At 31.6% G+C, this 14180-nt stretch overlaps 1 protein-coding gene across 6 annotated transcripts; it reads right to left on the bottom strand.

Annotated features, from left to right (window-relative positions):
* Positions 1–3073: 3073 nt before the first annotated feature.
* LOC101221623 (CMP-sialic acid transporter 2) lies at positions 3074–13467 on the bottom strand. 6 transcript variants are annotated; one of them, XM_031887551.1, is made up of 17 exons: positions 13309–13467; positions 13093–13190; positions 12178–12405; positions 11153–11269; positions 10604–10660; positions 9135–9212; positions 8937–8981; positions 8481–8540; positions 6239–6361; positions 6056–6133; positions 5658–5727; positions 4870–4977; positions 4594–4727; positions 4431–4504; positions 4148–4193; positions 3976–4043; positions 3074–3536 (listed from the first exon to the last, which is right to left on the bottom strand). In XM_031887551.1, the coding sequence occupies exons 3-16, from the start codon at positions 12343–12345 to the stop codon at positions 3993–3995; spliced, it is 1209 nt and encodes a 402-aa protein (XP_031743411.1). In that variant the 5' UTR covers positions 12346–12405; positions 13093–13190; positions 13309–13467; the 3' UTR covers positions 3074–3536; positions 3976–3992. The 6 variants fall into 6 exon arrangements, with proteins under 6 accessions (XP_031743411.1, XP_011656532.1, XP_031743410.1 ...); XM_011658230.2 differs by having other exon boundaries at positions 12178–12433; XM_031887550.1 differs by having other exon boundaries at positions 12178–12446.
* Between the last annotated feature and the right edge of the window lie 713 nt (positions 13468–14180).

The following is a 14180-nucleotide window of genomic DNA, read 5'->3' on the forward strand; positions in this document are numbered from 1 at the left end:
ACTTAAAACAAAATATAAAATTTTAGACCGAATATCTAGACTAATCATCGGTGGTGGATAGAATACAAAACGGCTCTATGAACAAACTTTTGCACTCATTGCTAAACCTAATAAAGAATAACATACCAAACCTCCAAATTTATATCACGTATATTGATGATAGTCAAATTAATTATCCTTTGCTAAAATGACAGTGTTATTGATATTGTCTATTCCACGATAATATATTGTCTATATGTGACTATCATTAATATACGTGATATAGATACATTAAAATTTATACTTTAGATACATTTTGAATGGATGTTATACAACTTTTTTTAGTTCAAGAGGTGGAGAATTTGAGTTGGTCCAACACTTGATACACTAATGTTATATATATATGAAATAATCACATAAGTCTAAATATATGATTGATATGCTTATGTAACTTTTATTTGTAATCAAATAAGAAAGTTGAGGAAATCTAAATCAGAAAAACAACCCACATAAAAAAAAGAGTCATCAAGAAAAACAAATGTCCACAATCAAACAAATTTGAATGAAGAAATAGAAAGAATCTAACAATGTGGGAAAATGAATTGCAACCAAAGATATAAGCAAAACGCTCGAGTACATTTAAGACTTGTTCAAGAACATTCTTGTTTTCTGTTTCTTATTTTCTTTTTCTCATTCTTTATTTCATCTTTTCTCAAAACAAGATTAATAACTATTATCATTTCCAGTGTTTTTAAAAAACAAAAGAAGCTAAATTTGTTTGATAATCATTTTTTGTTTCTCGTTTCTTGTCTTGTTTTTTTTAATATTTTTACTTTTTTAATTTAAATATAATTTAATAAAAAAAGTATCAAAAATAGCAAATTTGATAAAATATTTACAAGTTATAGCAAAATTTTCAAATTCTATCAATAATAGACATTGATAGCTACTGATATGCTTCTACCAATGACATTGATAAACAATGATAAAATCTATCGGTGGCTATCGTTAATAGAATCCAAAAATTTGCTATAGTTTGTAAATATTTTAAAGTATTTTGCTATTTTTAAAATGTTCTATTTAATTATGTAAAAAATAAAAAATATATGTAGAGAATTTATTAAAATATTATAAAATTATAAGACATTAACATTATCAAATACACACGAATCTCGTTAAAAATTAATTACTACAGTACAATAGATTTTATTAATCATACGTCGTTAAAATTTGATTTGAAATATCTTATTTAAATTCAATTCATTTATATTATTATTAAAATATTAAAGATAACTTAAATGAACAACTTCCTAAAAATTTTTATACAAGGTTAAATTCTAAATAATTTGGAAGAAATTAAAAATAATTAATTTAAATTTAAAATAATATATAAACATGTGTATTGCAAATTTTGAAATTTAAATAAATACGTTAAATATTTAAATTCAGAAGATCAAATTAATATATAAATTTAAATATTTAACCGTTTAAAATTAAAAATTAGATTAAACACGTAAATACAAAAAATGAAAAACAAAAAATGAAAAAATAAGTATAGCTAGAAAAGAAAATTTTAAATTAATATGAAATTAAAAATCAAATAATGCATAAACATAAATATTAAATAAATAATAAAGAGAGGAAGAAAAATTAAAAAATTAAAAAATATTAAATATATGTAACATCTAGAAATTAAGGTAATTTTCAAATAAATTATCTTGAATTTTAAATAAATTATGTTGAATTTTTATTTGAGATTTAGTATTTTTGGGTTTTATTTTATTGTTTGAAATTTAAGTTAATTATGTTGGTGTATTTTGTGAGAATTAATTAAGTTTGTGTGATACGTGGATTTAAATAAGAATATGGTTTTTATGAAATTATTATGGAATTTTAAAAAAATATAACTGTTAAAATATTTACATATATAAAACAATTTCAAAAAAGAAAAAAGTTCGTAGTTCCATAACATAAAATATCAAAAATACATCCGTCAATACGAGATTAATTTGAGTAATATTCTTCTTAATGTCATGTACTACGTTCTAAAAGAATTATCTACAACCGTTTAGGTTATGATACACTATTGAATAAGAAATTTTGGACCAACCATTTATCAAACTAATGACAAAAATACAAATAATTGAATTTAGGATTAATTAAAAGTTGACATATGTCCCAAATTGAAATTGAAGACATAAAACTAATTTTGATGATGTCACGTGTGTTTCATTATGATAGTTGGATCAAGTTTAACTATTTTGATCAAATTAAATATTATTTATTTGAACTAAAATTGAATTAAGCCAAAAAATAAGTTTAATTTAACCCAAATGTTGAATATGACCCAAATATTTAAACTAATTTTTTAACATTAATATTAATTAACTAGCTATCGTCCAAGTAAAATTATATATAAATTAAAAAACAGATATGAACGAAAAAAATAGAGAATAGTCACGGTTTTGTAAGAGAATAAAAATACTTATTTGGAGCAAATAAGGATGAGAATAGCTTATTCTTAAAAACTATTAAACAAACCTCAAAATTAAACGTATGCTTAAAAACTATGAAACAAACATCGAAATTAAACGTATGTAACAATTCCCATGCAGAACCCCCCCCTCCAACCAAACAACCACAAAGAAGACCTTCGGTAACAAGAAGTGAATCCTAATTCTAGGTTATAATAGGTTGCATTTGAGTTTCTAGATTATAATAGGTTGCATTTGAGTTTAAAGTGTAAATTATTTTAATTTGATCAAGTGTTTGGAGTGTTACTTTAATTTGATAAAAAAATCAACTATATCAAAGAAAAAAAATAAAAAAATGATGAATATAAAATGGTAAGAACGGAAGCAAATACTCTAACAAATTGGAGTTTTAAAATAGTATTTACTACAAATAATTAATTTTTTTAAAATTTTTAAATAGTATTTACGGTAACCATAGGTGGTTATTCCAAAAGAGAAATCTTTCGAGTTGATATAAGGTTCATTATGTGACGTGAATTTAAAAGTTTATCCAGAAATAAGAAATAAGAAATTGATCATTCTCAGTAACAGATATTTATGCCCATACTAAGCAACCTTGATTGCAACTTTCAAGCAAAGAAACTATATATCCTCTATATAACATTTCCATTATATGTATGATAAAAAGTGAGTTTACTTTTTACCATAAGATCTGAATTGTAGGACTACATTTTCAGTGTGGGGGGAAGGATACATAAAAATTTGAAATATTGGAAGGAAATAGACAAAAATTATTAGTTATAATCAATCTGGGGTAAAGAATAATAATACATTTTACTAAAACCACAACTTGAAATGAAGGTAGGGCTGTATAGACCTTGGTATATGACGATACCCATGTGTTATTATCTATTCTAATCTGTAGCAACAAAAATTTCATATCCAAACCAACCTGAGGAATGAGGAATGCTCTATTTTTCAAACCTTGTAGGACCTCATCAAAAGAATTTTATTCGAAAAGGTTGAGACCCATCGCCCGCCTTTCCACGGTCCAATGATCCAGCCAAAACTTCCTACAAAATCCTGCAACAGATGTTCGTTGTGTGATTTAATGTCGAAGTAGAGCTGAGGAAATAAACAGAACTTGTAATGCCAAATCAGACATAAAAATGCACGAATGCTGTTTTACATTCTCGGTGTATATAATGGTAAGAAAGAAAAAATCAAGCTCCTGTGCAGTAAGCCCATTATGTCATGTACATTACAACTAAAATAACAAATTGAACCCTTGGTATTTGTCTTCCTTGAATTAAGAAATCAATAGCTTGTTCGTGATTAGATTGGTGTAGGCAACCATTAATAAATTGAATCGGTATTCAAATAAAACTTTCTTGGTAAACTTGGCTATTTTGTGAATTTGGAGCTGCTTCTTTTTTCTCTTTTTTTTGCTAACATGAGGAGTTTAATAGAAATGATAAAGAATTTTTATGAACGGAATGAGAAAGATAAAGCATCAAAATACCATGTCCAGGAAAACATTTAGGTTGGAAGAAGTGGCTTTCTCTCATCAGAACCAACAAGATGACTAGCCTGCAAAAGCCAAAACAAAAAAATCATTCAGCATTTTGTTCTAGAGGTTTTTCATAGAATATCTTGAAAACAAACTCAGAAGACAAGCCACATCCATATCACACCTCATCATTTGCTCCTGCTGCTATATTTATGAAGGATCCCTTGGACCTGAAAAGGAAAATCTCAAAATTTTAAATATTCAGAAAGAAAAACAATCTACCTGTTTTTCCACCAATAAACAAATCAGTCACCAGGTCCCTAGAAATCAGGTTGGTTTTGCAGTTTTCAAAGCAATTGGGGTCAGCCATTAGACTGAGATTGTTCTAATTTTAAATATTATATAAATGAACCCCATGAAAAGAAACCACATCAAATCAATGTCTCAAGCTATGGATAAGTTCCTACCGCTGGTTATCTACATCCACCATTTCTGTCATCCCATTCTGCTCGTCTTTGACTTTTGAGAGGGGTGAGAAGAACTGAAACACGATATCAAGAATTAGCAGTTAGAAAATTATGTTTTGATAGCATATTTAGACTTGTCAGTGTTATCCCTTCCTCAAAGTACCTGGTGCATAGAGATGAACACTATAGATATTCCCAAGACAAAGTTCATAGTCAAAGTATGACCAAACAATGCCGCAGACGCTATGCCTGTAAAGATAGTAGCAACGGTTGAGGAGTACTTCTTCAGAATTGTATCTGCAAGAAACAAGTTTGAGATATTAATCCATGGACAAAAAGTGTCCAGCAACTTTTGATATTAAAACAGTTTTCTAAATAAGAAAATGCATGTTCTAATAAAAAAAAAAGTACTGAGAAGCCTATAAAAGCTTTAGCTTACCTGCATATTTAAAGAAGAAAGAGGATAGAATTCCTTGGGCTGCATTATTAGCTATTAGCAGCATTGTGGCTTTTGAATGACCTTGGAGTATATCAAAACTGCTAGGACCTGAAATATACAAGAAGCCAGACAACAGCTAGTTAGAGCTCTAAAATGCCGTTGACCTAATACAATCACAGTGAAGGCAGCTGAAATCAAAGCATAACTGGGAATGGCAGCATTTCATAAAAGAACATTCCAAACAGACCAAACATTTAATTCATTCAAAAATAGATATTCTGAAGAGAATTTAGTAAGAGAAGGAGAAGAAAGCACAGAATACAAAAGGGCCAACACACTAGGTCCAATGTCATAGTATCATATTGAAGCTTACCCAATAAAATAAAAATAATAAAAAGGAGAGAGAATCATAAACTTGGAAACTTGGAAAGAAAATCTTTGTAACATACTGTACTAAAATCTGAGCAAATATGAAGCTTGTGTCAAACCACATTTCATGAAAGATATATCAACATGAGAGCATCCAGAACCATAGAGAATGACTAGCAGTATTGCCACATAATATCTTGGCTTGCTCGTTGTTAAGAACACATATCTATGTAAAGAAAATAGAACTCAATGTGAAATTACATCTACCACACCGTGATCAATATTATAAACATCTCAATATCAAAAATGAAAAATTTTAAAATATATATATAATTTTTTTAAAAAAATTATCTAGAAAAAAAATCCAAGACCTCGAAGATGCATCTTCTGGAAGAAATCATTGAAGATTTATATCTTACCTTTCATAATAACCGTTCCCAAGATTCCCATGAAGTTGAATATCGCACCATATCCATATAAAAACAGGTTCTGTAATTCAATACAGAGTCCACCATTCAGAAGATGAGTTTCAGTTATTAAGCAATATAATGAACAGAGATAGAATATTTGTATAAGCATAGAATGCTATGACTTCAACATCAAAAAGAAGAAGCTAAGAAATAAGGAACTGCCACTCAATATCCCACATCTGTTGTCTCAAATTCTAAACAAACAGAATCGGTTCATGACAAAATACTTTCTCGACTACATACACGAGGAACAGCTATTCTTACTTTTCTAAATAGAAAACATATTGATTTATGGACCTCAGCTTAGCCTCCAGATTCAATTCAATACTACACAATAGTAGCATTACCTGGAGATAGATGCTAGTATCATACTGGCTCTTCAAAGCATATTCGTTATAAACGGAAGCTAGAGATGGAACAGTTACCTGTAAAAGAGATTCAAGTTACTTGAAAATATTTAGAAACCAAAGGGAGAATAACTTGAATGTAAGGATACTAGCATTCTAACCATGAAAACAAGATCTACTTACAAAAATCAGAGTGTAGACATATGCGCCCATGGTAACTGTGAGACCCAAATTAGGGGCACCTTCAGGTAGTGACCGCAACTGATTTACGCTTATTCCAATAAGCAACAGCGCAAGTGCTTCCCACTGGGGCAAATAAAAAATAAATATCAGTTACCATCTTTGTTTTTTTCAATGGTAAGCCTAATTGGATATTCAGGCCTTTCAGGAATAAGACAGGGAAATCTGCCTTTTTTTTTATTTATTTATTTATTAAGAAACAGAGAAAGACATAATATAAAAATCAACAAGAAGAGAACAACTTAAGGGCGAGGGGTTATGAACCCCTTCCCCCCCCCCCCCCCCCCAAAAAAAAAAAAAACAGTAGTAATCAATAAGCACCTTCCAGTTATTAATAATCATGAGTGAGAAGGCTATAATTACAAAAAACTTAGTGTAGTTTATACACCGCCAAGAGGCCTTATGCTACACAAGAGCCCAAAAAGAATCAAAAGAGCTAAACTTATTGTCAAACACCTTACTATTTCTTTCATTTCAAAGATGCCACAAGAGAGCACGGGTCGCACAACTCCATAAATTTTTTCCTTTTCACTAAAGCCACCCCCATACAAACCCTTCATCATCCAGTCGTCAATACACAAAGGGAGACACCCTTTGGACATGAACTCAATGTGTAAAAAAAGGTGATCTAAAGTCTCAGCTTACTTCTGGCTAAGCGGGCACATGGAAGGGGAGAGATTTCAATTAGTAAACTTCCTTTGGAGCTTTTCCTGGGTGTTGATACTTACTATGGGTGAGGGACCAAAGGAGAAATTTCGTTTTTTCAGGAATTCTCGGATTTCCAAATAAGATTGACCGAAGGTAGAGTAACTTTAGTAGCCCCCATGGTCAACTTGAGGAAAGTAAACTTGGGAGAGAACTGGCCCGAAGCTTCCAGCCTCCACTGTAAGCTGTCCTTTGTTCTATTCACCACCCAATCAGTTAGCAGCTGAGCAAGAGCAATAAAATTACCAATTTCTCTATCAAATAATCTCCTACTCAACCCAAGATCCCAAGCTTGACTAGAATCAACCCAACAATCTGCCACCACAGCATTCTTTTTTGAGGAAATAAGGTTAGATATCACAGTACAAGCAAGAGGTTGGGCAGCACACTATCTATCCTCCCAAAACTTTATGCCACTCCTATCACCCACCACAAAATCAAAAAATAATTGTGTGAAAGGTTTTTCAATACAATTTCTTCATTGGTGAGGGAGACAAGACAAGCATGAGAAACTAGTATAAAACATTCTCAGATAAATCGTACCTTATTCAAGAAAAAGAAACATTCTCAGATAAGAAATAAATTTGTCACCCTTTTTTACTACTTTTTACTTCTCTACCATTAAAGACAATTTAAGTTTTTTGTTGACAAGAAAAACCATTTCCTAGTGGTAATCACAATTGAATCGATGGAAGCTTCTACTTCAAGTACAAGGAAGGCAGGTTGGTGCATATGGAAGATGGTTGATTGGAAAGGAGCTCCCACCTCTCATTTACCATATTTCTTCAATATAAGCAGAGTCAGCACTCAAAAAGAATTTTAGAACTTGAAGGATCAAACGACAGAGGGTTTTCTTATCTAATATATTGGAAGAAACCAACCAATCCATTAAGGAAATGAAGAGCAAAGGAGTCTACACCACATCCCTTAACTAATTGTCAAATGACAGTTAGAACCTTTTGTTTAAAGAAAATTTTACTAAAAGAGTTCATGACACTAATGGTTGAAACATGCAGGGTCGTCCCCATTCCATGACCCCAATTAAAGATAATGGTTGATGACGTTAAGCTCAACATGACCTCTAACCTGCCTTTATTCTGTAGCTTTTCATATTTGAATTAAAAATTATTTTTTTGGTCTTCTTATTTGGTTAATTGTTTAAATGGTAGTAATAATGATAATACCTGCCTTTTAACAATCATAACTTATCTTCTTTGATTTCTAACTGGAGAACCTTCATGTAATCCACCTTAGAAACTTGTTTCTCTTCTCAAACAATAATAATAATAGTAGTAGTAATAATACCTAATGCAGAAATATCAAACAAATATAAGGTAATACATAACTGAAGCTAATAACTTACGAATATTTGATTATTTGATTATATAAATATATGAATAACAGTATGGCATAAATAATTGGATGTAGATCTCCGTTTTACACTTAGAGCACGCAAATATAGCAGAAGAAATATACTAACCTGAATAATGGAAAATCGACGTCTCATAATCACCTTTAGCAAGACAGCAATCACCAAAACCTGAACAGACCAAAGAATAAAAATATTATACGAGGAAAATTGTTTTAGCTAGGACAAGCAAATCAAAGAATCCTGATCAATAATCAGACTCGTCACCCCATGTATATGTTTTAAGGTTAAGACAAGAAAAAAGGTGTCATAAGAATTAAGAAATAAGAATTTAGTTACTAGAAGCTACTGAGTATGAAAAACGGCAATGAAGGTCATTACTAATTGGACATAGCCATACAGGTTTTCATTACAAAACAAACAAATTATTGTTCAAGAAAATGAGAACCTTCAAGTAAGATGAGAACATTAGCGAATCAAGAGAGAGTCTCCAGTCATATGAGCTAATCAAGACATAGCAGTAACAATACCACAACAAGTACAGTAATTTACAGATACAAATAATACCTTTAAATTGCTAAGCATCTTCACAGTTGCAGGGTTGAAATATAGCTGTATGGAGAGGTAACCTGGTTAGTTATGAGTATCTGAAATTGTTCAAACACGAACAATATAATCTGACAATGAAAAGTAGTTCCATGATCCATCTAGTTAAAAATAAAATAAAATAAAAGCATACTCTCTTTAATAAAATATGAACAGTACCTGCATGGTAAACTTTAGGTAATTATTGATTGCATAGAGAAATGCTGGCACAGCAAGAAGCACATTGTTACGTGCTGCCTGCAAAAGAAAACAAGACATCTTTGGAATTACACCTAAAAAGCCCCAGAATGGAAGAATGAATGGGGAAAAAATAGAATATTCATAAATAAATAAAAATTTTAAAAAGTCTATAACCCTCAAGAAGAAGCGTCTACCCTTATTCTAAAAACCTTTCACCACAAGTACAATATTTACTGATAGGAACAATCCAAGAGCTTCAAAAAGAAAACTATGTTCAGAGTCTTCAGACAAATAATTAAGTTCCAAACCCTCAAGTAAGAGAAGCCCCAATAGATAAGATTTCCAACAACCCACCTTTTAACTATTTTCTGAAACATCCGACTCAACACAAAGAGAACGATCTTAGGAGCGTTGAGTTTTCTTGAGGAAGGTTTTTACTTTGTCTAGGTTCAGCACCTCCTTATAGATGCTTGTGGCAAAAGGTCTTTATATGTATTCTTTGTTTCATATAATCCTCAACAATTGATGCAGTTTTTATTAGTGCTTGCTTATGTTTTCCCTTGGCTTTTGGGTTGGTTCCTTGTTTGTTTAGAGCTCCGAAACAGTAGATCTAGTCTTGGGTGAATATCGAGTTTCTAGGCTTAGCCAAAGTACGCAAGTTGTGGTCACAGACATGATGTGAGAAAAGGCAGACAAGGATACAGTCGCGTTGATCAACATGATGAGAACTTAGATCTCTATATCCCATTGAAGGTAATCTGGATTAATTTAATGGGTTGGATTTGAGGAGCAGAGAAACCGGCTGGCTAGATTTCAGATGGTCCTTGGATGTATTGAAAAGGTGAAGGTGTTGAATTGTCAAGATGTCTAAAAAGAGCATGGGCTCAAAAAATTGCAAAGATTTAGAATTTCCGCCTGAAAATACATTATAGAATCAAAGCAAACAGGAACCCAAATGTCGAATAGAAGACCAGAGATTTGAGGCGTAGTAACGGCCGAATTTGACTAAGAGAGGAAGAATTAATTGCGGTAGTAGGAAAAAGAAAATGCCATGAGTCTTAGGTGCTCTGATACTAAAATAAATTTGAGGTAATTTGATTTTCACTCAGATTTTATTCAATGTATTACGTGAAGTATGAATACCATTTTATTGAAGGGTGAATATACGAAGATACAGCAAAGATTCCTAAATGTTAAAAGAAGATAAACAAGAAATTCAAATAAGAATCTTAACAAACTAAGTAAATCTAATAGGCGTTACCTTTCTTTGTTAGCTAGTACATTGTTTCATTTCACTGACTATTATTAAGGTATGATTTTTCCATCTCAATTCACGCAAATGTAAAAGTAAATCTAAAATGTTTTACTTTGAAAAGGCAAGCATAGAGATTACATTCAAGAGCAACTATTGATGATTATTTAGATAACAGTCATGTGAGAGAAGTAACCTGCATAAATGTTGATATTGAGAGAAGAGGTTTTTCCCCAACTTTCTGATGTCTAGCCTGCAAAAACAACAAATTGACTTTAGGTGAATTGGTTCAAACCTCATGTTGGCCATTCACCTTACCTAAGATATTAAAATCTGTCCAACTTTTTGACAATTAAACGTTATAAGCTTAAGCAATTGTCCATAGAATTAGTTAAGGTATGTGGAAACTAGCTCGGACATTCATAGATACAAAAACAAAATTAAGTATCACAAGAAGATTATAAAATATAAAGTTACCCCCACCCCAACTTCCCCCTACACAAAATCCCAAAAGCAGAGAAGTCCAAAAGACACGGTGTCTTTCTTATCACCCACGATTGAACAAGAATAAAATTATTAATTTATGTTGCAACAGAACAAAATTAGGGAAACCTATAAACTAACATGATGAGGTTTCAGAATATCCATCTAAATTAAGCATTACAGGCTCAAAGGTACTTTTAAGAGTTTGATTGTATGTATATTCAAAAATGCAAAAAAAATCAGTTTACAAGATAGTATGTACCTGGAGTATCAGCATAACAATAGCAAAGATAACCTTCGCAATCTCGGTCAAAAAGTTAACACTAATTGGACTGAACATGAATTTCCCATCCACCTTGGACATATAAACCAAAATAGGCTGACAACGAAATGAACCAGTATTAGGCATTTAAAAACTAGGTTAAATCACATGACAATTCTACCTTTCAAACAAATCCAAATAGCATCAAACAAGAAAAGGAAGATTCGTGTGGGGAACAAGCACCTTCTTGCCTGCTTTGGACTGTGCCTGTGCAATCTTCCATGTAAACTTGTACAGTATACCATGCTTAAATAACAGAATACACATGTATACATACACACACACACAACAGAATACACATGTATACATACACACACACACACACACATATACACAATCATCTGTTTCCTTTCTACAGTTTGACAAGAATTAGTTGAGTTGATTGCTAGATAAATGTCAAAACTTGCTGAAATTTACTCTGTGAGATAAGTACCATTAATTTAGAGAGGCAATGGTATAAGTGGCAGTTGTTCTAAAGCACTTATAAACATTATTTGCTATTTGTTAAGCATTCTGAAGGTTGAACTTGTTAAAAGAAAAATAGATATATCATATGAGCAAGTTGACGATTAGCAATGATAAAGAAGGAAGGGGAGCATGATGGGCAATGCCAACAACTTGGACCAAAAGAACAACAAGCATGTACAAGGAGACCAAGAAGGAAGGCTGTAAAGGTTTCTTGATAGTGCAATTGAGCTAAATGAGTAACAGTAATTATTATGATTTGCAGTGTGAGATATAATCGGTGATGGAGGGGGTTGATATACAAGAGTAAGCAGTAGAGTTAGATTCAGTTACACAATGAACCGAACAACAAAAATTTATTGCTAACTACCATTTCAAGAGGGAAAGAAAGCAAAACACGTGCAAAAAGCAGGATAATCATGGAAGCACATTTTACTTTAGAATTAAATTAAGAAAGAAAAAAAAGCATGTCAACTAGTAGGTTCAGAAATGACATTCACCTGCAAACCAACCAAGATACAATCACCAACAACCAAGAGGGTGTTTAGGGCTCGTTGCTTAGATGATACTCTGATCTTATGTCGATCATATGCCCTCGATATACCTTTTGTGGTAGGGGAAACCAACTTGGAGTGACAAACGCTGCATTCTATCATTCCGTTCTTCATCAGCCTACCGCAAAACTATAGCTTGCTCAGACTGACTATATCAGAAAAGAGCTGCCAATGCTGCGTAACGAAATGAAATCCAAGAGACCTAATCAATGTCCCTAACGGATGAAAAATTAGTAACCATCATAAAGCACTTAAGAAAGATATACACCGCAGCTAATGAAAGTTATGTTTCTTATTTGAAAATCTGATAGGTACGCCCTGGCGGTGCATATTGAGATCAAAAGAAAAACATTGTACAACAAAATTGCTGCAAGTCAAAGTGAAACAAACATCATGTTTCGCTCAATAACATAACCTCACAAACTTGAAGAATAGCTAATAACACCTGACTAAAAGAAACAAGCAAGACATTCAAAGTTCCATAATCAATACGTTTTCAGCGCTCCCACCTGGAGAACATAACGATCCCGACTTGAGAATGGGTGTTAAAAACCCAAATATCCCACCCAATGAATTAAAAGGATAAAACCAAAAAGAAAAGGAAACCCAAGACATAGATCCATGAAAAACAAAATAAAATTCAGACAGATCTTATCAAAAGATCTCATTATTTGACAGTTTCAAATAAGACAAAAAGCAAATTTCAAAGATCCCGACCAAACCGACACAAGAAGATCATAATTTCCAAAACAGAATAGAGAAGGTAGGATCTCAAAGACTCAGAAAATTGAGCTCCAGTGAGTGCAGTGATTAGAGTATGAAAAGAAATTGTGTAAACCCAGTGAAAATCGCAAAACCCACCTGATCTAGAGGCCTCGGAAGGCGAGCATTGAAGGAAGAAATTAGCTCGACGATAATTCCAGCGAGGGCAAACAAAACTGTTTGGGCAGATCCAACACCTAAGAAAAAAAACTAGAAAAAAAATGATGTTCGAAATGAAGAAAGATTCAGAATTGTGGTAGCAATTAAACTAAATACAGAAAGAAAGAAAGAAAATTCGATCTGTATTGATGTTACCTTTTATGAAATTTGAATTGCTAAGAGATGGGAGGATTGAGGAATATGCAAAAAAAAAAAAAGAAATTACTGGGAGAAAAAGAGATCGCGCGAAACGTTTATTGTTAAAGAATAATGCTCTCTTTCTCTCTCTACTTTTTCTTCCTTTCTTTTAATTAAACCAAATTTTAAGATCTTCGATTTTACACGACGCGACTTCGGTCATTCTCTATAGAAAGAAGGTGATGTAGCAATGGTAACAGACCAATCAAAGCCCGCTTCGTCTTTGTGCTTTGCCTTTTTAATTTAATGCTTTCTTTTTTCATTTCCACATATTACAATTTACAACCACTTTTGTTATTTAAACAATTTTCCAACAAAAACTACAAAGAAACAACTAAAACTGAAGTAACCTTTGGCGTAGCCCTTTTTTAGAATGATCTCCAAAAGTAGCTCATCTTTTAAATCATTTTCAAAACTTACATTTCAAGTACCCAAATAATCTTTATTTTCTACTAAATTCTTTCCGTTTTCGTTTTTTAAAAATTTATAAACAATCAAAGAGATGGAAGATTTGATGTACTAAATTTTAGGAAGGAATAAAGGTCATGTAAATACTATTAAGCTAAACTCATTTGTTAATTTAGTTTTTGAAATTTTGATAAAATCAAAAAATTTAGTTCAAACGTTTATTTTTTACCAATTAAAAATGAACTTAATATGTTACATTAACAAGCTATCTAACTTCGTTATAATTCAATAAATTCCATCACGTGTTGATATGTATATAGTTCGATCATCCTTCTTTCTATTTGTAAATATATAAATAAATGTTACATCACAATGTTTATTTATTTTATTTTTTTGTTGTTAGATGGTTAGCCTAAGATAGA

Source organism: Cucumis sativus, chromosome 6 (assembly GCF_000004075.3).
Source record: "Cucumis sativus cultivar 9930 chromosome 6, Cucumber_9930_V3, whole genome shotgun sequence".
Taxonomy (NCBI): Eukaryota; Viridiplantae; Streptophyta; class Magnoliopsida; order Cucurbitales; family Cucurbitaceae; genus Cucumis; species Cucumis sativus.

Coding starts and splice junctions, on each gene's coding strand:
- LOC101221623 (XM_031887551.1), bottom strand. CDS start 12,345: ATGAAGAACGGAATGATAGAATGCAGCGTTTGTCACTCCAAGTTGGTT. Junction 4,978..5,657: donor GGGAACGGTTATTATGAAAG/GTAAGATATAAA, acceptor TGTATATTTCAG/GTCCTAGCAGTTTTGATATA. Junction 4,728..4,869: donor TTTCTTCTTTAAATATGCAG/GTAAGCTAAAGC, acceptor TGTTTCTTGCAG/ATACAATTCTGAAGAAGTAC.